General features: G+C 46.9%; 1 protein-coding gene across 1 annotated transcript; it reads left to right on the forward strand.

The window, feature by feature from the left end:
* Window positions 1-1,074: 1,074 nt before the first annotated feature.
* On the forward strand, window positions 1,075-24,303 carry SCNN1D (sodium channel epithelial 1 subunit delta). Its single transcript, XM_042478615.1, has 12 exons — window positions 1,075-1,406; window positions 2,948-3,173; window positions 3,382-3,575; window positions 11,397-11,500; window positions 13,758-13,921; window positions 14,345-14,443; window positions 14,890-15,007; window positions 15,883-15,961; window positions 17,597-17,654; window positions 18,308-18,363; window positions 18,921-18,996; window positions 19,992-24,303. The coding sequence occupies exons 1-12, from the start codon at window positions 1,075-1,077 to the stop codon at window positions 20,400-20,402; spliced, it is 1,917 nt and encodes a 638-aa protein (XP_042334549.1). The 3' UTR covers window positions 20,403-24,303.
* Window positions 24,304-24,846: the final 543 nt, after the last annotated feature.

The raw sequence follows: 24,846 nt of genomic DNA on the forward strand, positions 1-24,846 counted from the left end.
GGTTGTTCGACAGTGGAACAAACTCCTTCCTCGGAGCGTAGTGGAGTCTCCTTCCTTGGAGGTCTTTAAACAGAGGCTGGATGGCCATCTGTCAGGGATGCTTTGATTGAGAGTTCCTGCATGGCAAGGCATTGGACTGCATGGCCCTTGGGGTTCTTCCAACTCTATGATTCTATGATTCTAATCTAATCCAGAGCCATCTTTATCCCTGTGTAAGAACAGGCTCTTCAGAGCAATTCCTAAATGAAGCTCTTTCCCATTCCAAGCTTACTTAAGCCTTCACCTTAGCCATTGGCCATACCGGCTGGAGGATGCTGGAAGTGGCAGCCTTGTTTAAAATGGGAAGTTTCCAAGCTCTAGGCTTTTGCACACCTGTCAAAATCCAGAATTTGAAATCAAGCCTCAATTAACCTATCAGTCAATTAAGCATGCAAATCTGTTCTCAGGTATCATCAACCCTTGCCAGCGCTGACTGTCTCTCTGCTGTTCAGAATCGCTGAGCGTGATTCAGGCTTGTTGTTGAAATCTGGGAAATGGGAGATGTGCCAGGAAGTGATATTTTGTGAATCAGGCTGGCATCAATCATTCCTGTTCACATTGCCTGACCAACGTCCTCAGTTACCACTAAGGATATTGCAAATTGAGGCATTTAAATTTCAAAAACATCAATAAAATGGAATGCCATGCAGTCATCCAGGGAAATGGGGATGGCATGGGGCAGTAGCTTAAGTCTTGCACTATGACTCAGGAAGCCAGGGTTCAGATGCTTGCTCTTCCATGGAAACCCACTGGTTGAACCTGGGCAAGTCATCCTCCGTCTGCGTCAGAGGGGAAATTTCCTTTAGAAGAAAAGTATTGTCATAAGGTAGGGTTGCCGTACATTAGATTCAACCTGAACACAAAGGTTGGAAGAGGTCTGATAAGGATCATAGTATCATAGAATCATAGAGTTGGAAGAGACTAAGTATGTTTGGATGGCTGGCTGAAATGATAGACATGATCAGGAGGTAAAGAATACCCTGCGAAGTCATTCCCCCTAACTTAGATTTCCAAAACGTGTCCTAGGTTTAAAGGATGGAGAAAGACGAGTCGAAAGAGAAGGGTGCGGACCTGGAAGAGAAAGATGCTGCCCTTATTGAGTTCTACAGCTCCTTCAAGGACCTGTTTGAGTTCTTCTGCCTCAACACCACCATCCATGGAACCATCCGCCTGGTCTGCTCCAGCCGCAACAAGATGAAGACCGCCTTCTGGGCGCTCCTCTTCCTTGCCAGCTTCGCCATGTTGTACTGGCAGTTTGCGCTCATCTTCAATGAATACTGGGCCTATCCTGTGGTCATGTCTCTTTCCGTTCACTCGGAGCCAAAGATGTTCCCCGCTGTCACCATATGCAACTTGAATCCCTACAGGTAGGACAATATCTTTCTGTCGGGGGGGGGGGGTATGGCGAATAGTATCAAATAATATATCATCTCTTACATTGGTGATTCCAACCAAATAAAGAAGCACAGAGTAAGATCATAGTATCATAGAGTTGGAAGAGACCCCAAGGGCTATCCAGTCCAACCCCATTCTGCCATGCAGGAACTCTCAATGAAAGCTTCCCCAAAAGAAGGCCGTCCAGCCTCTGTTTAAAGACCTCTAAGGAAGGGGACTAGACTATCCTCCATTGAGGGTGTTCCACTGTCAAATAGCTTTTACTTCCAGGAAGATCCTCCTAATGTTGAGTTGGAATCTCTTTTCCTGGAGCTTGCATCCATTGCTTCGGGTCCTGTTCTCTGGAACATGATATCATGGCCTTTTCTGCCGTAGCCAACCATACTTGGTTGACTTGATGGTCATCCTGAAGGTCATCAGATCCACTTGATAGTGATCTCTATGCTTCCTAGACAGGGCATATGGAAAATCCCACTACATGGAGGCGAGAGTCTTGTAGGGCTCCAGCACTGCATAGTAGTTTTGCATGCTGAACTATACTATGGCTGTCCAAGCTGACCATAAACTGGATTTTGACTCTGTGATTCTGAAGCTCAGATGGTGTAACCATTTTGCATCTGGCTGCGGGAAATGAAGGGTTTGTCTACTCTCCCCTATATACAGAATCGCCATGGGGGTGGGCAGCTCCTCTACAGTTGGTCCATTGGAGGGGCATTGGTCAGCATGGAGAGGATGGAATGCCAACCTCTGCATTAACTAAAAGGAAGATTATGGGTGCAATTCAGTATTGCAGTCATGGATTCATAAGCTAGAGTTACGAATCTGTGACTGATTCATATTCAGGAAGACTATGCACAATCTGCCCTTCATACCCATAGCGTTCCATTTCAGACCCCTCCCATGGCGGCACAACATGTGGCTATATCAGTGATGGCGAACCTTTTAGAGGCTGAGTGCCCAAACTGCAACCCAAAACCCACTTATTTATTACAAAGTGCCGCTATCTAATAACAAACCCTGGCAAACTCTGTGCTGGGGTGACGGCACACATGCCCACAGAGAGGGCTCTGAGTGCTATCTCTGGCATGTGTGCCATAGGTTGCCATCACTGGGCTATATGTGCATGCTGCCATTGAAGAGAATGGAGTGGGGCCATCTGCAGATGCTCCAATCTGCAGTAGGCAAGACTGTGTTCACAATCATAAAAGTACCCTAATCCTACCTTAACAGCCACCAGGCACTGTGAGCAACAGAGGTTTGTTCTCCTGTTGATCTGGGTGCCATAGACAGATGTTTCCATCCTCCTCCGCCAGTGATCTCCTGTGCAGACGAATTGCAAGAGGGATCCTACTTCTGGTTTTTCAGATTGGCCTAGTATTTCCAGATATCTGATTCCCAAAACAGTTGCCAATACTCTGCAGTCTATTTGGTTAGGTTGACCCCATTGGTGTCTTTGTGTGCTTAGGATCTCCTTGATGTTCAAAACGGTTTCCTGCCTCTTCCGTCTCCACAGGGTCCATGTTGTCCAAAAAGACATGGCTGAGTTGGATGCTTTGGCAAGGGAAACACTCTATAATTTGTATGGCTTCTACTTTCCGGAAAGATTCCCAGAAGACAATGCAAGTGTCCCCATGGAGGTCTGGTTGGACGAAAACCCCAACACCGTCAACAGCTCCAGTTTTCAATTGGATCGCAACATTGCTCTGGTGAAGATGAATGGGAAAGTGGGCTTCCGGATGGTAAGTTGAAGAGGGATCGGCCATTTTGAGTGGCCTTTTATATTGCCAGTTTCCATCAAGCAGAGAAACGTCTTTTCATAGCTCAGTTAAGGATGTTTCTTAGGTGGGAAAGTTACTTGTTGGACCACAACCCCCATCATCCCCCCATAGCCAGCAGATTTGAGTCTCTTTTCTCCCTTTCCTTATGTGACTTTTCGTCTTCCTTTAGTGCAACGCAACTGGTGAAGAGTGCTACACCAAAGTCTATTCCTCTGGGGTGGATGCTGTCCAGGAGTGGTACCGTTTCCACTACATGAACATCATGTCCCAGGTCCCACCCATTCTTGATATCTCTCACCGTGAGGACAGCATCAAAGAATTGGTCTATGCTTGCCAGTATGACGGTGAACCTTGCCAAGCCAGGTAAATAACCCATCCGCTCAAGATGGTGTCCAGTACGTTGTCCAGAAATGGCAATTCGTTCTGTGCCAAGGGCCTTTTCACACTGTGTATTTACCCTGCTATGATTCTTCTTCCACTGCCATGGCTGCATCCCATGGCATCCTAGGACTTGCCATTTAGGGAGTGGTGTTTAGAGCGCTAGTGCGTCACCAAACTACGAATCTCAGGTTTCCACAAGATGCAGCTGCGGCAATTGGAATCATAATGCTACAATGGTGTGGCATGAGAGAACCCCAGAATTCAGTTTACTTATATCCAGTTTAAACCTTAATTCAGGTGGCATCCTGATACTATCAGATGTTTTTTTGCCATCTACAGTGTGCTCGCGTCATACGCAGGCACGCTTTATGTGGCTTTCAGCATATGCTGAAAGCCGCGCGAGGACGAAAGGGCGGCGCATCCCATAGGGATTAATGGGGTGTGCATGCGCCATCATGCCACCACGCTGCCATGTGCACGAGCCCCATTCATTTAAATACACGGAATTTGCTTTATGCGGGGAAGTCTGGAGTCCAAATACAGTCCAGATCCATCCTTGATTGTAGGAGCGCTCCGCCAGCCATTTTCCCAAGCTGGAAAACCCCTGGATCCGAAAAGAGCTGGGAGGCGCGGCTCTGGAAGCGAGGATGGAACCTTGTACTGTATGTTTTAAGATGTTGATAGTACTGTTAATAGTTTAATCCCTTTTTAATGATTATATAAATATATATATATATATATATATATAAAACAATATTGCACTCATTTGAGTAAGCACAATTATTATAGAAGAGCCTGCCCATCCCTGTATCTCATATTGAAAACAACAAGCTCAAGGCCAAGGTTATGCCCAATGAATACCAATTTGTATCTGAAATGAGGAATTGGCATTATTACCTCCTTAGCTCTTGCCCCATTTTGTTGTCATTGTTGCGTCCCTTCAAGTAATTCCCAACTTAAGGTATTTGGGCAGCAAATAAGGCAGGCAAAAAACATCTGATAGAATCAGGATGCCGCCCGAATTAAGATTTAATCCGGATAGAGGTAAGACGAATTAAAATGCCATGGGATAAGCTCCTTACGTTCCTTACAGCAAATGGTGCTCAAAGGGCAAAAATCATGTGTACTCAATTGGGGGAGAAGACAGCAGAAGGCAGACCCTTGCTCTTCCCAGTCAGCTTGGACAGAAGCCAACTGCTGCGGCTTGTGTGTTCTCTCTCATTAATAACCTGTGCCATCTTATTTTATTATTAATTGATGCATTGAAATATTTATACCTTGCCTTATATCAAAAAGTTACACCTGAGGAATTACACCAAATCCATGAAAGCTTATGTTCACAGAGCAAGCCTGAAAGATGCTACAAGTCCCCTTTGCATGGTAATGTTAAAAGGAGTTCAACAGTGTACAATGAACAATCGTGACCCGACTCTGATGTTGTTGATGTTCCAGACTGTGAAGTTGAAGGCTTTCATGGCCAGCATCCATAGTTATTTTGTGGGTTTTTCAGGCTCTGTGCCCATGTTCTAGAAGAGTTTCTTCCTGGTGTTTCGCCAGCATCTGTGGCTGGCATCTTCAGAGAATGCCAGCCACAGATGCCAAAGCCACAGATGCTGACGAAACGTCAGGAAGAAACTCTTCTAGAACATGTCTACATAGATCGAAAAATCCACTGTTCTGGGCATGGGATAGGATCAGCACAGAACAGGCGAGAATGGGTATTACCACACAGGAGAATGCCACTGATGCCACCAGGAGTCCCCAAGCTATGGTCCATGCTATGGCAGATGGTTTGAAGAATGGTTCAAAATCGTTCGTCAAAATCAGCTGCCATAGAACGGATGGGGAATGGCTTGGGGACTCCCAGTGGCATCGACGGCATTCTCCTATGCGGTAACACTGGTTCTTGCCCGTTTTGTGCCCCAAATGGTCTGGAAATGGCGTGCAATAAACTTAACTGTGACAGTGTTTATGGATCCAATGCTGTTGTAATGGTCTGAGGACTAGGCACAACTAAACTGCAATGGAATCTGTCACTCTGAAGACGTTGCGCATGACAACCAGTAGAAGGTGGCTCTCATTTTCTTGTCGTGTGGTCATCATTATGTGTGGAAATAAAGACAAAATAGAACAGGGCAGATTTCCTAATATAGCTGTTTGCCATTTTTACTGGGTTACTCTTGAAAGGCCAGTCGTAATGTTCCTCTGTGCCATTCCCAGTGTTTCTGGCTCATCCTGACCTGAGAGCACATCCCCGCCTTTTTTATATTTCCAGACTTTCAGTAACAAAAGGCAGTTTCTTAAGCCGGGCGTTGGCCTTTTTTCTCCTTTTGGGATAATTTGAGGACACAGACGAGAAAATTCCCCGGGATTGTTCCCGACCTCGCCTTGTCCTCGGAGGTAAAGAGCAGGTTGATGCCATTCTCAGTGCCACCCAGTCCTTGCCGGCTTGCCTTTGCATTCAGCGGCTGCAACCTGTCGAGAACAATCTGATAAAACCAGTGCAAACCTGCCCACACCTGGTTAAATAACTTCTCCCGAGTGACATTTGCCCAGAAGCTTTGTCCCAGAGATATCTGCAAGTGCTTTGCAGAAGGAGCGGGCAAGAATACGAGAGCCAGGGGGACGGGTTAAAGGTGGAAAGGTTTCTTGATGCTGGCATCGTCTCCGCCAAATGGCTAACTATGCCATCAGACAACCTGATCTCTTTATGGCAGTGGCTTCTCTTTACGATGGGAGCATGCTGCATGGCACATGCAATATGCAATATGCAACAGCAGTGCACCCTTTCATGCTACACACTATGATTCCACTTTATAATAGCCATAGTAATATCTGCTCTCTTGGAATCCTTAGCTTTGCATTAGGTCCTAAATTGTCAGTCCCAGGATTCCATAGGATGCCAGACCCATATCAATGTCACAGATGAAAATCAGGAAGCATGAGGCCAAACAACAGCAGAGTGTTAGCATTCATAGCCATGTTAGTCTGTAGAAGCAGTACATAGAGAGACCTTGTAGCACCTTTGAGACTCACTGAAAGAAAGAAGTTGGCAGCATGAGCCTTCGTAGACTTCAGTCCACTTCCTCAGATGCTTTTGGTGCGCTGGAAGCCAGGGACAGACCTATATATGCCATTGGTATGTGAGAATGTCAGTTCAAATGTGTATGGAAATGGCGTAGCAAGTCCAGTTTCAATGATGGTTTTCAGTGAACAAAGACATAGCGAACTGGCCAGTGTGTATGGAAATGGAGAGGCAAGACCAGTTTGGCAATGGAAACTAGCCTGTAGGTGAAGAGAATAGATAAGTATAGGATACTTATATCTGAGGATGGGGTCAGATAGTGTTGAAATGTGTGTAGTGAGTCAGGAAGGCATTATCCCCGTTCAATCCATCGCTGACGGACTGCAGTTTATGGATGGATTCCTATCTGCTGTTTATCTTTCCAATCCACCCTTGTAGTTCTTTTGTTCAAGGACCGCTGTTCCGAGGTCTGAGATGGAATTCAAAGATATAGCCATGTTAATCTGTAGAATCAGTATGCAGAGAGATCTTGTAGCACCTTTGAGACTCACTGAAAGAAAGAAGTTGGCAGCATGAGCTTTTCTAGACTTCAGTCCACTTCCTCAGATGCCTAGCTCTTCACCTACAGGCTAGTTTCCATTGCCAAACTGGTCTTGCCTCTCCATTTCCAAACACATTGGCCAGTTGACCATCGTTGAAACTGGACTTGCTACTTCATTTCCATACACAAAGGATTTCAAATTTGAATTGACATTCTCACATACCAATGGCATTTCGTGAGGGATCCATTCCGGACCCTCCACGAAAATGGAAAATCACTGATACTGGAGTCCTTGTTGACTCTGATGGCTGCGCACTCTTGCGCACTCCCCATTGTGTCACCCTCCATTTGCCTCTCACATGTTTCCAAGGGATGTGGACTCCCAAGTTCACGAAAACAGAGGGGTGACTGTATATGTGTGCCACTGTTTTCCACTCCACTATATCCATCCGAGTGGAGAAGAGAAGGTTAAGAAGTGATATGGATGTCATATTGAGGAAGGAGCAAGCTTGTTTTCTGCTGCTCCAGAGAATAGGACACAGAGCAATGGATGCAAGCTCCAGGAAAAGCGATTCCAGCTCAACATTAGGAGGAACCTCCTGATAGTAAGAGATGTTCAACAGTGGAGCACACTCCTTCCTCAGAGTATAGTGGAATCTCCTTCCTTAGAGGTCTTTAAGCAGAGGCTGGATGGCCATCTGTCAGGGATGCTTTGATTGAGAGTTCCTGCATGGCTCCAGTCCTTAGTACTGGAGCATGGCTTTGGTGCGGCTTCCGGCCTCTTAGGATGCATGCAGCATTTAAACAGCATGCCTCCAAAGTGACCCGAAGCAGCTTTATTTTGGCCTGTCTGTTCAGGCCCTATATACATACAGTAATAACCAATGTGATAAGACTCCACTTGGCTAGTCACCTATGGCTTTCCACAGTTGATTGTGGATTTGAACCCTGGTCTTCCACAGTCCTAGTCCCAACCTTCACATCATCAAAATGGCTCAAAAGAATGGTAGACGCCAGAAGACCTTTCACTTGGTTACCAGCTTTGTGATAACTCTTAGGCACACTGCCGCAAGTGACTTTCACTCCCAGTTCATGCTCTCTGCGTGTGTATGTCTCTCTCTTGTGCTACTCCCTGACATCCTTCCAACCGGCCTTATCTTGTCTGTACGGTACATGGTGTGACTTTACCAGCTGTTCTTTCGGCCTGGCCAAAATGGGCAAGGCCAAACTCTACCCGGGTCCCTTTTAAAACGAGGCGCATAGGAGCTTGCCACAAAGGCCCGTGAAAATATTTGTCCGATTAAAAAAAACAACACAACAATACCAAGTCAACATTTGCTTAAGCCTTATCAGAACAAGCCTTATCTTCGGCCATCTGCAAACTCCTGGAAGTTCTAAGCAATCTCCATAGGTGGAGTTTCATGCCTTGCGCATTGATCTGTTCTTGTTCTGAATCTAGATGGCACCTTCACTTGTAAAAGCAATTGCGGATGCAAACATTATGTAACTGAAAGTGCAGGGTTTTGTTTCTTTAAAGCACCTTTGTCCCTGATTTACCTTGAGTCGAATTGATTTGTTCTATTTTTGTTCCACTTCTTGGTTCAAAAAAGAGGCGATAAGAAACCATCTTCGAATTCTGCAAATGGTCATTTACATTCAAGCAGAGTGATGCTGGTCAAGTCATGCACTCTCTGCAAACCTCTGTTGAATAAAGCATTGACAAACCTCATCAGAGGATCTAAATGCACCAAATTCATTCTGATCTTGGAAGCTAAGCAGGGTCAGCCCTGGTTAGTACTTGGATGGGAGGCCACCAATGAATACCAGCCTACACTTCGGAGGAAGAATTCAAAGACATAGCCGTGTTAGTCTGTAGAGTCAGTATGTAGAGAGATCTTGTCGCACTTTTGAGACTCACTGAAAGAAAGATGTCGGCAGCATGAGCTTTCATAGACCTCAATCTACATCCTTAGATGCATTGGAACTGATGAACCACCTCAGAGTATTCCTTGCCTAAGAAATCCCTATGAAATGCATGGGATTGCCATAAGTTGACGGGCAACCTGAAAGCGCATAGATACATACACACACACAAATACTTCTTTGGAATCAATCTTGCCAAGAAAACCCTTAGATAGGGTTGCTATAAGTCAGAGTTGACTTGAAGGCACATAACCAGAGTGCCTTGAATGAACATACTGAATCCATCTGTGAATAAGCAGTGGTCAAATGATGCTCTGAGTGCCACAGTGCGCTCTTATCACTGCCCACTTACAAATGGCTTCAACAGATACTACGACAGCTTGTTTAGAGATTGCATCAGGAGGTGATGTAGTAGTTTCGGTGTTGGACTACGACTCTGGAGACCAGGGTTCAATTCCCAGTTTAGCTACAAAACCCATTGGATGACCCTGGGCAAGTCACACTCTCAGCCTCAGAGAAAGACAATGGCAAACCCCCACAATAGGGTCGCCATAAGTCGGAAAGGACTTGAAGGCATGCAACAACAAAACATAATTGATTATCTTTATTACATTTCCTTATTGATAATGGAGTGAATTGTAGTCATTCGGAAATAAATGAACATTAGCAACCTACATCTAGTTTAGTGCTCTCTAATTAACCTCAATTAACATGGGGACTTTTGCATTTCATGGCACTTCCTTGGTTCCCTGGGAAGGCTCACATAGTGGCAGCAGCGCAAGCAACAGCCGGAAATCCCCTGGAATCCATTGGGACTCTATGGTTCCTGGTGGACTGGCAATCCCAATGATCATAGAGATGAGGACTTGGCTGGCCAGGATGTGATGAGCGCATGGGAAACCATGTTTTCCTGCTTCTTTGTCCAACAGCTTGGTGTCATAAGGAAGCAAAAAGATCCAAAGCTGGGCGGCGCAGAATTAATTGCGGCTTCCACCGGATAAATTATCGCTTCCCAGAGTTGCTAAAATAGGAGCCGGAAGTCAAATGGATTTGAGAGGAAGGGTTGCAGTGACCTTTGGGTTGTGGATTTGCTCATCCATAGAGTGTAGAATGCGGCCCTTAAAAAGGCCAGTCTCTCCTTGTACAGAAATTCAAAACCCTGGACTTTGGTTGTCCAGGTTGTGACATACCAGGAGAAGTCCATTCAAAGCTTGGAAAGCAAATGCTATTTGGAAACAAGAGGAAATCCTTATACTGTTTGCTGCCTTGGGTTCTTAGGGATGTTTGTACAGCATCAAGCAATTCTAGGTGAAAGAGCAAAGATGTCAATGGCTAAATAAGCAAACGAAGGCTTTATTGTTTTGGGGCGATGTGGCCATGTTCGAGAAGAGTTTATTCCTGACGTTTCGCCGGCATCTGTGGCTGGCATCTTCAGAGAAGTCTTTATTGCAAGAACTCCTTTAAAGTATGTAGAGAGATCTTGTAGCACCTTTGAGACTAACTGAAAGAAAGAAGTTGGCAGCATTAGCTTTTGGATACCTCAGTCTAGTTCCACAGATGCTTCACTCCATGGAGGAAGTAGGCCAAGCCTACGAAAGCTTAGGCTACAACCATGCACCAGGACTGATACACAATGGGACCTCATGCACATCAGGACCAGTGTGCAATGGGACTCAATGCACAATGGGATCAATACATATAGCAGGACCAATGCACAATGGGACCAATGGAAACTGGTGTGCATTGGGATTTGATGCACATTGGGAGTGCCGATGTGCATCAGCAGACCCTGATGTGCATCGAGACACTCTTGCCAGTATCTCATTTATGCCACTTTTCACATGATATAGATTGTGTCATATTTAATATACCTACTAAATATAAAGTGTGATATCACATAACTTCTTCCGGAGATAGTCAACTATCTTTGTTATACCCATATATCTAGTATACTGTTAAATCCATTTAGGTGCACAAGTCTGGATTTTACCCTTGACGTTTAGCTGTGTGTGTGTGTGTGTGTGTGTGTGTGTATTCACATAATATGCTGGAATATAATGTTTCCAATGGATGCAATGCAATGTAATTTTTGTAAAGATTTTATTATTTTGTGCCATAATAAATTATTTGTATTTTGTATTTAACCCTATCTCTGAGACATTTATAACTCTTTAAGTGCTGAGCATTGTTGCATTTCCAAACATTAGGATGACAACAAGGATGATGGTGGTGGTAGTGGTGGTGATGATGATGATGGCTTCTAAGTTCCTCTGTCTATTCTTCATTTCTCATTCTCTGCCTTTTTTTACTCCAGCGATACTGAACACTTCCACCATCCAGTCTATGGAAGCTGCTACACTTTTAACAGTAATGGGACGGATGAGTTCTGGAAAGCGTACAAGCCGGGGATTGTTTATGGTAAGAATGTACAAATATACAGTAAGATGATCAATACTTTCTATAAGGGAATGCAAATTGTCAGTTTCCCTTGGGTAGGTGGGCCTAGGAATGGAGCCCCAGAAGCTAAGAGAGCTTGCAAAACATCTCCCATTGCTTCCCAAACATTCACACACACCAACAAGGATGGCCAGATTCTGGAAGCTGGAGCCCAAAGAAGAAATTTTGACATGTTAGCCTGGAGAAGAGAAGGTTAAGAGGTGATAGGATAGCCCTGTTTAAATATTTGAAGGCGGTGGCATTTGAGGAGGTGAGCAAGCTTGTTTTCTGCTGCTCAGAGAACAGGACACAATGGAGCAATGGATGCAAGCTCCAGGAAAGAGATTCCACCTCAACATTAGGGGAACTTCCTGGTAGTAAGGGCTGTTTGACAGTGGAATATGCAGCCTTGGAAGTAGGTGGAGTTTCCCTACTTGGATAGGTTGCCATATCCCGCCCCCAGGCGGGACCCCGGTTTGGGCGGTGCCGTCCCGGTCCTCCCGGTCCCGGTCCGGTTTGGCGCCCAAGCCGGATGGCCCCGCCACCACCGGCCACGGCGCCACCACGGCGCTCCAAGCGCGTTCGGATGCCGGGGAAGGCTCTCCGCGTGGTTGGACTCCAGCCGGGCGCTCCCTGCCCGGGCCCCATAGCCTTGAGCGCCTCGCGCGTCGGGAGCTGCCTCCGGCCCGGCGGGCCCGGGTCCAAGGCCTCTGTGAGGCGCGGGGAGGAGGAGGCCGCTTCCCACCCGCGCCCATCGCCGCGATTAGGAACACGCCTCCCCGCCTCGTTCCTCCCGCCCTCCCCGCCGGGGAGCCGGCTAGCCTCCCTCTACGCCCAGGCGGGAGGAGGGGAGGAACTGGCACCGCCGGCCGATTGCCGCGATGCCAAGCTTCCCCCCGCCCTTCCCGGCCTGAGAGCCGGCCTAGGCTCCCTCCAGGCCGGAGGAGGGGGAGGAAGCCTTGGCACCCGCCCGCGCGATCGCCGCATCCAAGCTTCCCCGCGCCCTTCCCGGCCTGAGAGCCGGCCTAGGCTCCCTCTCAGGCCGGGAGGAGGGGGAGGAAGCCTGGCACCGTGTGCGATCGCCGCGCATGCCAAGCTTTCCCCCCCGCCCTTCCCGGCCTGAGAGCCGGCCTAGGCCGCCCTCTCAGGCCGGGAGGAGGGGGAGGAAGCCTGGCACCCCGCGGCGATCGCCGCGATGCCAAGCTCCCCCCCCCCCGCGCCTTCCGGCTGAGCGCCGGCCTAGGCTCCCTCCAGGCCGGGAGGAGGGGGAGGAGCCTGGCACGCGGCGATCGCCGCGATGCCAAGCTCCCTCCCGCGCCCTTCCCGGCCCTGGGAGCCGGCTAGGCTTCCTCCAAGCGCGGAGGAGGGGAGGGCTGGTTGGCACCAGCGGCAATCGCCGCGATTCCAAGCGGCCCCCGTTCCTCCTCGGCCTGGGAGCCGGCCATGCGTCCATTCCTCCGAAGCCGGGAGGAGGAGGGAGACAGGGTTTGAAAATGTAGGACTTTTTTTTAATTTCCTAGCCAGGAAATTAAAAAAAAAGTCCTACAGTTTCAAACCTTGTTCCTACATTTGTCCCGGTTCGGAGGTCCTCCATTATGGCAACCCTATACTTGGAGGTCTTAAACAGAGGGCCTGGAAGCCATCTGTCCAGGCGCTTTGATTGAGAGTTCCGCATGGCATGAATGAGGTTGACGGATGGCCGCTTAGCAGTCTCTTCCAGCTCTAGGATTCTATCATTCTATCATTCTAAGGCATACTGTGCATTTCCATACCACAGGTGTGTCCCAGTTGTGGTGGCACCGCCGATGTAGCTCTGAGGTTGCCCAGAAACGTTCAAGTTGTTTTAATGATAGGGCACTAGCCTTGAGATCTCTAGGCTGACTGTGCATTTGAATCATCTGCACCGAACATACACACACCTTTAAACTTAACTCGAGACATGTGTACATCAGTCAGACTTTGTGTAATGCGTACTCACATTGGTGCTATGGATGTCATCCTGAGTAACGCACACCTTACACACTTCACCTATGCAGTCAGGTGTTGCTTTCACAATAACCTCAGAAGCAAAAGCCATTTTAGTGGAACATTTTATATATCCTAGGAGCGCCTTTATCTTAGGATACTCATCACTTAAGACAGTGTCCGCCAAGAATGATATCGCTTCCCCTTTGTAATAAAACGTGGTGTGAAAATGTGTTCCTTTCCCTGCTTTCCAACCTCTGCTTTTCAATCCTAGGTCTGTCCCTTCTCCTCAAAGTAGAGCAGGAGGACCACATCCCTTTGCTGTCGACCGTAGCGGGCGTGAAAGTGATGATCCACAACCACAACCAGACGCCGTTCCTGGAACATGAAGGATTTGATGTCCGACCTGGGATTGAAAGCTCCATAGGAATCGAACAGGTAGGCACATGGGAATAATGCTGGCAATGCTCAAAATAATACTGGCAAGGAGGGGTGCAGCGCGGATCAGGTTTCAGATCATTTTGGGTCCATTGATAGTCAATGTGGTGTAGTGGTTTGAGCACTGTGGAGACCAGGGTTCGAATCCCCACTCAGCCATGGAAACCGACTGCGTAACCTTTCAGCCTCTGAGGAAGACAAAGGCAAAGCCCCTCTTAGCAAACTTGTGCCAAGATAACCCCATGCCAAGGCAGATACCAAACCCTAGGCTAAATGTATATCTGGTATCTGGTCTTGAGGGGACTGATCCTGCTTTGCAAGATGAGCAAAGCCGACCCACATTTTTAGTTGTTTATATACCTTTTCTCTGGCCTGGTTTGAAATTTGAGGTGAGATGCTCTTTTTCTCTCCCCAACTACAAAGAACGAGGTGAATCGCTTGGGCGGAAATTACGGCGATTGTACTGAGAACGCGGAGGACGTGAACATCAAACTCATCTACAACAGCAGTTACACGATGCAGGTACGGCTGAAGTATTGCCTTTTAAACTGTATGTAGCTGGATTAGAAGCCAGCATTTGATTGTTTGCAAATGTGTAACTGGAAAAGGCAGCCATTTCTATCAATATCTAAATGCTTGCACTGCAGCCACTCACTCATTCACAAACCACAGGGTTGTGAGTTCAATACCAACGGAGGCTCTGGGTCGACTCAGCCTGGCATCCCTCTCTAGGTCGCTAAAATGAGTACCCACCTTGTTGGGGGCAATGAGATTATACTTTGTAAACCGCTTAGTACATTGGTAAGTGGTCTAGAAATGTACTTGCTATTGCTCTGGAGTATGCAATTACAACTCCGTGTAAGGTTGTCTTCACTCTCTCATAGCGCTAGTAGGTCTGAAGTGCTAGGTTGGACCCACGTGGTCAGGGAAGCTCACCTAATATCCTTGTCTTTGTTTCCTCCCCACAGGCCTGTTTGCATTCCTGCTTCCAACACCAGATGATTGAACAGTGTGGCTGCGGATACTACTACTACCCACTGCCTTCTGAGGCAGAGTACTGCAATTATAATAAGCATCCTACCTGGGGTAAGAGCATGGCATCTGGGTAGCGGTGTCCAGGTTCATGAGTAGAGCAGACCACAAGTTGAACATGAGTCAACAGTGTGATGAGGCAGCTAAAAAGGTCAATGCAATTTTAGAACAGAGAACGCCGCCGCGGCCGCCAGTGCCACAAGTTCTCATTGCGTTCCCCAGGGATGCATCTGGAACACGATGAGAACGTCCGGCAATGGAGGCGGCATTCTCCTGTGCGGTAACCTGTGTTCTATGCTGCCTTCTGTTCCCATCGCGCCCCCTTTTGTAATGCGCCAGGCCCATTTCAAGGGCCTGTGTGATAAACTTGAGCATGTGTCTACAGTACTTAGAAACAGGAGTTGACAATCCCAGCATGTCCAGCAGGAAACAAAGGAGTTTATCACATTCACTTTTGCCCCTGATCTGGGCACGGGCATGGGACGCGCATGACGCGTTTTATTGTACGCTTTACTATCCTCAAGGCATCCCCATGCCATCGCCTGATCCTAACCCATCCCTGCGCCGGGTTCAGGCGAGAGAACTTTGAAGGATGGAAGCTTTCTGGCTGACCAAAATCACGTGGCTGAGCCCAGATCGGGGATGGGTTAGGGTCAGGCGATGGCATGGGGGTGCCTTGAGGACAGTATAGCGTGCAATAAAATGCGCTTTCACTCAGTCATGCACGTCTCCTGCCCTTGTCTGGATCGGGGGCAAAAGTGAGTGCGATAAACCCCAAAGTGATGATCCAACTGTGTTCATTTGGCAACAGGAGGTGCTGCTCAAGTCCATGCAGTTGGCATTTGATTTAGGTGCTTAAAGGACTTTCAGAGGTCCTTTTTCCAGGGGCTACTGCCTCCTTTTGACCCCCTTCCTCTCTTTTCCTCCAGGTCACTGCTTCTATCTGCTGTATAATCAGTTGATCAACCACAATCTCAGCTGCTTCGATGAGTGCCCCAAGCCATGCAAGTGAGTACCAAAAGCACTTTCATCCATTTGAATGGTAATAAGCTTAGCCAGACTCGGAGATCTGCGTTTTCATTGACTGCCCCTCCCTTCTCTGCTCATCACATTTCTTCCAAGGGTACATATAAGCATCTATACCAGTGATGGCGAACCTATGGCACACGTGCCAGAGGTGGCACTCAGAGCCCTCTCTGTGGGCACACATGCTATCGCCCTTGGACAGAGTTTGCCAGAGTTCCTTACTAGAAAGCCAGCGGGATGTGGCACTTTGCAATAAATAAGTGGGGTCTGGGTTGTAGTTTGGGCACTCAGTCTGTAAAAGAGTCTCCATCACTGATCTATACATATTAGATATTAGAGCAGGGATGTGGCCTCCACTCCAGAAGCCCACTGCCAGTCCCCCAAAGCCTCCCAAGCTTCCTTTCTCCAAATTGTTTTAAAATCTGGCACAAGGTTTGGATGGGTTTATTGGCCCAAAACCTACATGGAAAGCCCTCCCAAATGTGCAGAAGCACCCCAGCCACATGGAAAGCACCCCCTAAGCTGCAAAATACCTCTAGTTCCATCAGAGTCCTCCTCAAAATGGCAATAGCAAGTTGCCATTTTGAGAAGGACTCCGATGAAGCTCGGTATTTAGGAGCACTGTTGGGGTGATACACCCTTCGAGAGAGTTTGGGGGAGAATTGGCCCCTGGTTGACATGTAGTTACCTGTTCCTGCCTTACAGCATCCAGGCTGCTGTGGAACTGGATTTGTTCTCTTCTCATCAGATGTACAAACTTGCTGGACTGAGTTCCAGTGGAACTTGTTTTATTGCTTTCTGCCCAAAGCCAGTTGTGCAAAGCATGGATTGGCTTGCTCCTGTGACCTTTCCCACATCCCCAAGTAGGTTTTGCAAACTTAAAAAGAAACTGTTCTCCTCTGCTGCTCTGCAACTTTACATTTGAAGAAATAAATGAATTACATGTTCAACGACATAAATGCAGGAGATGCTTGGAACAGAGTTTGGAAAGAGTCCCTTTTTTGGACCATGGTCAATAGCCATGCTGGTTGGGGGAACACTGGGAAAGGCAGTCCTAATGCCCAAAATTGTAGTACAGCACACCTGCACCATATGCAGGCTTGCAATACTCAGACTCAACGTCATGCAGACGGCAAGCCCCCATAGAATGAATGGGGTGTGCGCCCATGCCACACGGTATGTGGGAGTGCACCCCATTCAGAGAAATGGGACTTGAGGTCCTGCATTGAGGTCCTGCGCATATGGCAAGGGCAACTTGTAATACCTTTTCAAAGCTCTGGCTTGAGGGTAATGTAATTCTGAAAGCAGAACAGCAATTCAATTGATGTACGAAAAGGGATATGATTTATTTAATATGAATCCTCCCTTTCTCCAAAAATTGGGATCCAACATAAAAAGCAAGTACCAGGTCATATATTGTTTGGAGAGGAAAGACAGGACCGGCTGCCTTGCAACAATAATACGCACACACTCCTTTTTGCACGTCGACTGATGCTCATCCAGTTAGATTTTTTCAGTCCTTCATACAACCCAGATTCCCGGTTCATATGTTTAGTAGTTGTGGACATATAACGTAAACCAAATATGTTGTTAGTTGCTGTTTTGTATTCTTCCCAGGGAGGCGTGGTACAAACTTTCCGCAGGCTATGCCAAGTGGCCCTCAAGCCAGTCGGAGGTAAAGTAGAAGCTTTATTAATCCATTCATGTGGCTATAAACAAATCCATTAGTTATAGCACCAAGGGGTTCACAAAGGGATGGTGGGAATTAGAGAAACCTTTGTGGGGCTGAAACCAGAGCTTCAGCAGGTTCTGGGATTTTAACCCCCTTTGACTGAACCTAGGGCACATCCTGCTATCAAATGAATTTTCACTTCAACCACATGCAACTATGTATATGTAAATGCGCTTAAGCCGTGTGCATGATATTGTGATTTAATGATAGAATTGCATAGCATTGTAGAATTTTGCTGGTGGTTTTATGTCGCAGATTCTGTATGGTGTGGGATGGGAAGAGGTCAATGAAGAGGGGGTGGCACCATGGGTTACCGCACTGGGTGGTGCCATTATATAGGCAAACCTTATAGCTTGTGGAACACACTCCTTCCTCGGAAAGTAGTGGAGTCTCCTTCCTTAGAGGTCTTTAAACAGAGGTTTGATGGCCATTTGTCGGGGATGCTTTGATTTAGATTTCCTGCATGGCAGAATGGGGTTGGACTGGATGACCCTTGTGGTCTCTTCCAACTCTATGATTCTATTTGGTACACCTCTGACTCTTGTACCTGCCTCCTTTATTATATCTTAGTCTCACTTTCTTCCTCTGTATTTCAGGGATGGATCCACAAGGTTTTGCAAGCGCAAACCGGTTACAACACAACTGGCACCAGGTGAGTTGTACATCTTTCTTCTTTTGCTCTTACCCTGCGCTCCTTGTTGCCCACGTTATCCAACATTTTGACATCTCCAGGTTCCAACTGCTTAATCCTGGTATACAACAAGAGTAGAGAGCAAACATGATGTTGTTCTCGTGGGCCAAAATGAACCATTTAGCTATTCTTCTCCTTGCTTTGAAAAAGTTGGTGAAAGTGAAACAGAGCGTGGAAACATTTTGCTGTATGTTTCCATAGGGAGAGAGAATGCTCCAATGCTTTTGCAAGGCTCGCATCACCATTAGCACCAACAGTGGTATACGTTTTCTCTCTATTTCCCATGTTTGCGGGTGTGTATTTTGCTCACCTTGCTGCCACCTTGGCTTCACGGGCATTGAAGGGAGACAAATATCACTTGCCACTCCCACCAAAAATGTTGAAGAAGAGTCAGAACAGTGAACTATCCATCCTTTCCGCCCCTTCTTTTCTGGAAAGAAAATGTGATATTCTATCCAAAAAAAATGTATCCTGATCAATTTGGATTCACCTCCGAACTTGTCTTATCTCTGTTTCAGGAACGATATTGCCAAGGTGAACGTTTTCTTTGAGAGACTTGACTACAACTCATGGGACGAATCTCCCGAATACAATGTGAGTTGGGGCTTTTGCTGCTTAGAATCACAGAGTTGGAAGAGACCTCAAGGGCCATACTGTTATTGTATTTTACATTATTCTGCTTTCCCCTTTCCAGCAAAGGCACCTTAGGAGTAAAAGAAGAGAGATCAGTATTGTATATCAGTTACGTAGTTAAGTACAGTTGGCCCTCCACATTTGCGGCTTTGACATTTGCGGATTTGATTATTCGCGGATTTGATTAATATGTTCTCTCTAGGAATGTCTAGGTCCTCCAGCGTGCCAGAGGTTAACCATAGAGTCACAATGGAAGACCTAGAATTCAAAGATATAGCCATGTTAGTGTGCAGAATCACTATGTAGCACTTTTGAGACTCGCTGAAAGAAAGAAGTTGGCAGCATGAGCTTCCATAGACTTAAGCATCTGAGGAAGTAGACTGGAGTCAAGACACTCCCTTTTCAGTTGGACCTGAGAACATGCAACTGAGTTACCGCACTGGGTGACGCCAAGCCTAGTGGCGCCATTACATGGGCAAACCCTATGGCTTGTGGAGCACACTCTTTCCTCGGAGTGTAGTGGAGTCTCCTTCCTTGGAGGTCTTTAAGCAGAGGGTAGATGGCCATCTGTCGGGGATGATTTGATTTGGATTTCCTGCATGGCAGAATGGGGTTGGACTGGATGGCCCTTGCGGTCTCTTCCAACTCTATTATTCTATGATTCTAGAAATCCTATATATGCTTCCCTGGGAGAAAGTCCTACTGAATGTAGTGGGTTTTACCTCTGAGTAGACTTATTATCATTATCATTAGTCTTGCACAGAAAGGTCAGTCTAGATCCAACCCAATCGAAGCAAAGATTACCAATAAAATAACAAAAAAGAACAAGAATATATTCATCCCGATAAATAACACTGAAAGGCAAGGAATGTTCTCCACAACAGACTTATAAAAATGCCAGTAGAGAAATGTTGTGTGCATCTAACCATATGGACCTATCTTTGGTTTATGTTTAGGTAACCCTGGTAATGTCCAGCATGGGAAGCCAGTGGAGTCTGTGGTTTGGGTCTTCAGTGCTGTCTGTAGTGGAGATGTTTGAGTTCCTCGTGGACACGGTCATCTTATCTCTCATTTTCTTCTACCGGCGTCTGACAGCCAAGAAATCCCACAAAATACCGCACTCTCCTATTGTACCAAGTGTGAGTTTGACGCTGGAGAAATATCGATATGTAGAGGAAGGCCTGGTCACTAACCAAAACATGGGGAAGGCTCACGCCAATAATGGCAACATCCTTCCTCAAAATGAAAGGCTCCCTTCGTATTCAAAATATAACAACTACCAAATGCCAGGACTGTACCCAGGTATGGAACTTCATGGGTTTAAGCCTGAAAAGGAACGCTGTATCAATATTGGCCCCAACAGCTAATAAGGTCCAAAGAGGCTAGCAAAGTATCTGATGGTGTGCCAACCATCATGACCTTGCAATGCAGGCTTCTTAAGGAAGGTTGGTGTCGGGGGGATTGTAGCTAACAAAAGACATTGTGACCAGTGGTGTTGCTAAGGTTGGTGTCACCCCAGTGCAGCTGATGGTGTCACCCCCATGGTTGCACCCTTCTCCAGCCAGAAGATGGGAAACAGCCATTGGAGAGCCCATAGACATGCATGTGGTGCCATATAATCCCCTAGCAATGCTCCGCTTCTCCTTCTGCAAGACCATGTGAAGCCCACAAGAAAATCCCCTCTCCACACATTCTTGTCTTGCTGCAGTGCCGCTACTTGCCAAGTGCCTACCTTGGGGTTACATGGGCAAGAAGGGTGGGCATGGTGGACAATCCTCCTCTTCCTCCTCTTTTGGAGCAAGAGCAACCGTGGTGGAAGTTGGTGGAACAAAGGCGATGGCGGCCAACACAGAGGCACTGCAGCATTTGCTACTGACCAGGATGAGGTTTCCTTGGGACACTACCACTGCCTCCTTAACAATATCGCCACTTCTGAGGAGTGGCACCCAGTGCGCTGTGCACCTCCTGCACCCCCTAGTGATGGTGTGACCTCCCACTCCTGAACCACAAGACTGATCGGAACTGAAATCCGATGGGGAGCTACAGTCTGTTACTTTCTGTTTTTCAAGCTGCTTCGGACTTGTCCTCAGACAACCAAAATGGCATGAAGTGGTGGAAGGTTGGGCTTTGACTGTAATAACAATGACATGGCTTAAGGAGATCCAATATTCACCCACCTCTTGCACCCAGGGCTGCATCCAAACGGAACTTAGCCAGCCAGTTGTGATGTTGCATCCAGATTGCTTCCTGGACTGACTTGAAAACCTCTTCTCGTTGTATTATATTTGCACTGGGGCTAAAGCGGTCTCATTTTCAAACATATCTGACCTGTAGCCTCCTTTCAAGAATCGCAAACTGTGTTCCCTTGCAAAGTCTGCGGCTTCTGAGGTAGGAGAGAGTCTGGATGGTGTCCAGTTCTTTCTCTCTCTCTTTGTAAAGAAAGGTGTTCTCAGCTTTCCGTGGAAAGCCTCCTGAAGAAACCAGATCCAGCTGGGCACCCCCGGGCAAGCAGATTGGACCGTCAACATTTCACAGATGTCTCCGAGTTAAATGTTAAACCATCCACACACAAATGTCTAATCAGACCTTTACAAGCGTTATGTTCCCTGCCGGGATCGGAGGAAGATGTGCGATAACACTTGACCGCAACTAATTGGTAATGTCCAGGGCAACGTCTTTTGTTTGGAAGTGAGCACGGTTCTGTTTGCCCTCCCTCATAAAAACCCGTGGCGAGGAGTGTGTGTTTTTAAGCGCCGCTTGTGTTGTTCCTCTTTCAAACTGTGAAGTTCGCAATTTATTTATACAGCTCTCTTAAGCAGAGAGGCAAAAGTACAAAATGGTAGCCAGCATGAGGCAGCAGATAGACTGGGCATAAAGGGCACTAGTCATTTCTTTGGACTGTCTTGGATGGGCACCCTGTGCCAACAAGAAGGAAATAAGGACATGAGCAACAGAAGCGTCTACAATTGGCTGGCAGTACAAATTGGGCTGGATTTCACTTTTAAATTCTATTTTTCCTCTTGTGAATTGGTCAAATATCCTTGCAAACGATGGCTGAGAGCCTAGAACAGCCCAAACCAATGTCACCAATTCTTACTTACCAGTCATCAGCCACTGTGAGCGATGGAGGTCTGTTCTTCTGCCTATCAAGACACAACAGACTGGCATTTCTATCCTGGTCCTGCCAGTGATTTCAGGTGTGACAGTCAGAAGCAGGATCCTTGTCCAAGTTGCACCAGTGGGAAGGACACATCAGTCCGCTGCATCCTGATCATAGAATCATAGAATCATTGGGTTGGATGAGACCCCAAGGGCCGTCCAGTCCAGCCCCATTCTGCCATGCAGGAACTCTCAGTCAAAGCATCCCTGACAGATGGCTATCTAGCCTCTGATCAACAGGAGAATAAACCTCCATTGCTCACAAGGGCTGGCGGCCATTAAGGGACGATTGCGGGACTTTTATCAACATTGCAATAGTGCCACAATCATGAATTCCTAAGAATATGAATGAATGGGTGTGTAACACCAGGATGCATATCTGCAACTGCAATAATGAATTCCAGCCTATACATATTCATTTCTTTATGGGCTGCCATCCTGTCTTGGGTGACAGATCTCTGGCAATAGTCATGATAAATCTCCTGGTGCAACCACTTCACCTTTTCAGTGTGGCAGCAACTCCCAAGATTGCCATTTCTGTATTGATAGAGAGCAAAGGAAGCAGCAGTGATGTGCCCAGCATTTTTCTTTTAGTTAGACACACTGTGAGAGGCATCCTCTGAGACTTTCTGGGTCCTTCAGGAGTCGCTGGGGATGATACCATTGCTGTGGAAAGGAACATGGCTGGATGTCTATCTGCTGCTCCCCTGAGTCTTCACTGACATGGGCATGGCCGCCTTCGGGGAGGTTGCTGCACTTTAAAAGGGGAGTATTTTTGTCATTGTGCAGCCAGAACAGAATCCCACCATCTGCAACCACTGCAAAAGAAGGTCGCAATGGCTTAGATTGGCGTTATGCCACAGTAACTCACTCCCAGGATGCCAAGCAAGCTGGCACTCCTCACCCTCCCTTATGAAAGGGCGCAACACCCAGCTGTTCCTGTAACTAAGTATTGTTATTATTTCGAACAAACTGCACATACATGTGTGAATTTTTGCCAGGGATATCAGAATAGGAGGACGTTTGCTCACATGTCCTCCTAAATGTGTCTCCATTGTACTCTGTAAACTGCCTTGCTACACATATGCTAGACTCCAGAAGGTATCTCCCTGCACCTTAGCTAAGAAATAGGAGGAAAGAAAAGCCACTAAGGGCTTTGTAGGGAGCGGAGGGGTATAATGCACTTTATATATTCGGGGTCCGGTCAGAGGTGCCTGTTCATCTCTTGATGGCTGCCACATGAAATGGTGACTTACAGTACCATAGCAGTGAGCCATGGCAGTTCAAGTGGTGCCAAATCCGGTTACGTATTTCTGCAGTGCGGATGCAGCCTGAGCCTACTCTGCATGGACAGCTTGCTAAGCATTGGTTGTGGAGGGCTGGAAAACACATATAGAAGGCCAACAAAGTGGAATGTCTTGGGCTGTCTGGCTGGAACCCTGGTCAGAACATTTTCTTGCTGGTCCCAATTCTTTCTCCCGCTGTCACCCGAAGCCCAATGTATTTTCAGTTGAGCATTGGGCTTCAGTTAAAATGAGAAGAACTAATCATCATTACTTCTTGCAAAATTGAGTTTTAGGAACAACAGGTCTCAGAATCCCCCAACCGCCAGTGATCCTGGAACTCTAATCCAAAGAGTTAGCTTTTCCTAGCTGTGATTCTTCCGCCAGCCAGCTAGCAAGTGATGAACATGCCTATCTGACCAAACCCAAGTAGCATTTTCAGGAGGGAGAAACCATGAGAACTGTATTGTTTTTCATTCTAAAAGATGTATTATGTTTTGGGGTAACGTGACTTCTGTCTCAGAGGTGCAGTCATTCCATCCTGGGTTTATTCCAGCCTTTAAAGAGCCCTATCCTCCCAAAATAGGTTCAGTGCCTTGAGTAAGGCCTTTCGTGTTTGGAGGAAAACTCAAGATGGATTCACTGAGCCCCTGAACCCGAAGCCCCCGTTTCTGCTGCTGTGTTCCTTCCGCCCATTTGTTCTTGTTGTTAGTATTCTGCTACTTGTACTATGATGATGAAGTATGGATGCAATGACAATATGAACATTTGACTGTAATTTATTTGGAATGTGTGCTTGTACGAGAGGGAAATAAATAAATATAGATACCTGGGTGCCCTTGTTACTGTAACTTCATTTATTCCCCCAGCCTTGTTTAGGAAGGAAGGAAGGGATCCCAATTTCGGTGCTGTCTGTCTGGTTTTGCCAGTTTAGACAACTCCTTTTCCTACGAAGCGGGGTTTAAACCACTGAAAGATAATCCAATGGTAACTGTGCCACCCTCCTCCCAAATGACTCTTGTGCCACAGCCATGCCCTTCTAATCCTCACCGACTTTAGGTCATGGTTCTCGGTCGGTTCAAAATGAAAGCGTGAATTAGAAGAAAGAATGAACAGTCGCATTAATGTGCCCATTTGCCACCTCCACAAACATGGGTAGCTTGATCGCCAACCCATTTTCTAAGGTCAGGAGGACAAAATCCTACTCAATGGAAAGCAGATTAGGAAGGGAAGGATTGGGGGGTTCCCCTTGGCATAGCATCCATCAATCTGTTAGCAGATGCGCTTGGCTCAGATAAGGATGAACAATATGAAAGAGATGACTCACAGCAGAGATGACTCCATGGTTGGGTTGCAAATCAGTTTCTTC

The sequence above is a fragment of the Sceloporus undulatus genome, chromosome 7, assembly GCF_019175285.1.
Source record: "Sceloporus undulatus isolate JIND9_A2432 ecotype Alabama chromosome 7, SceUnd_v1.1, whole genome shotgun sequence".
NCBI lineage: Eukaryota > Metazoa > Chordata > Lepidosauria > Squamata > Phrynosomatidae > Sceloporus > Sceloporus undulatus.

What these genes read in the sequence shown, in the direction of transcription:
- SCNN1D (XM_042478615.1), top strand. Translation starts at nt 1,075, where the DNA reads ATGGAGAAAGACGAGTCGAAAGAGAAGGGTGCGGACCTGGAAGAGAAA. An exon ending in GGAAAGTGGGCTTCCGGATG is followed by an intron (nt 3,174 to 3,381) that starts GTAAGTTGAAGA and finishes GTCTTCCTTTAG; the next exon opens with TGCAACGCAACTGGTGAAGA. An exon ending in ACAGCAGTTACACGATGCAG is followed by an intron (nt 14,444 to 14,889) that starts GTACGGCTGAAG and finishes TCCTCCCCACAG; the next exon opens with GCCTGTTTGCATTCCTGCTT.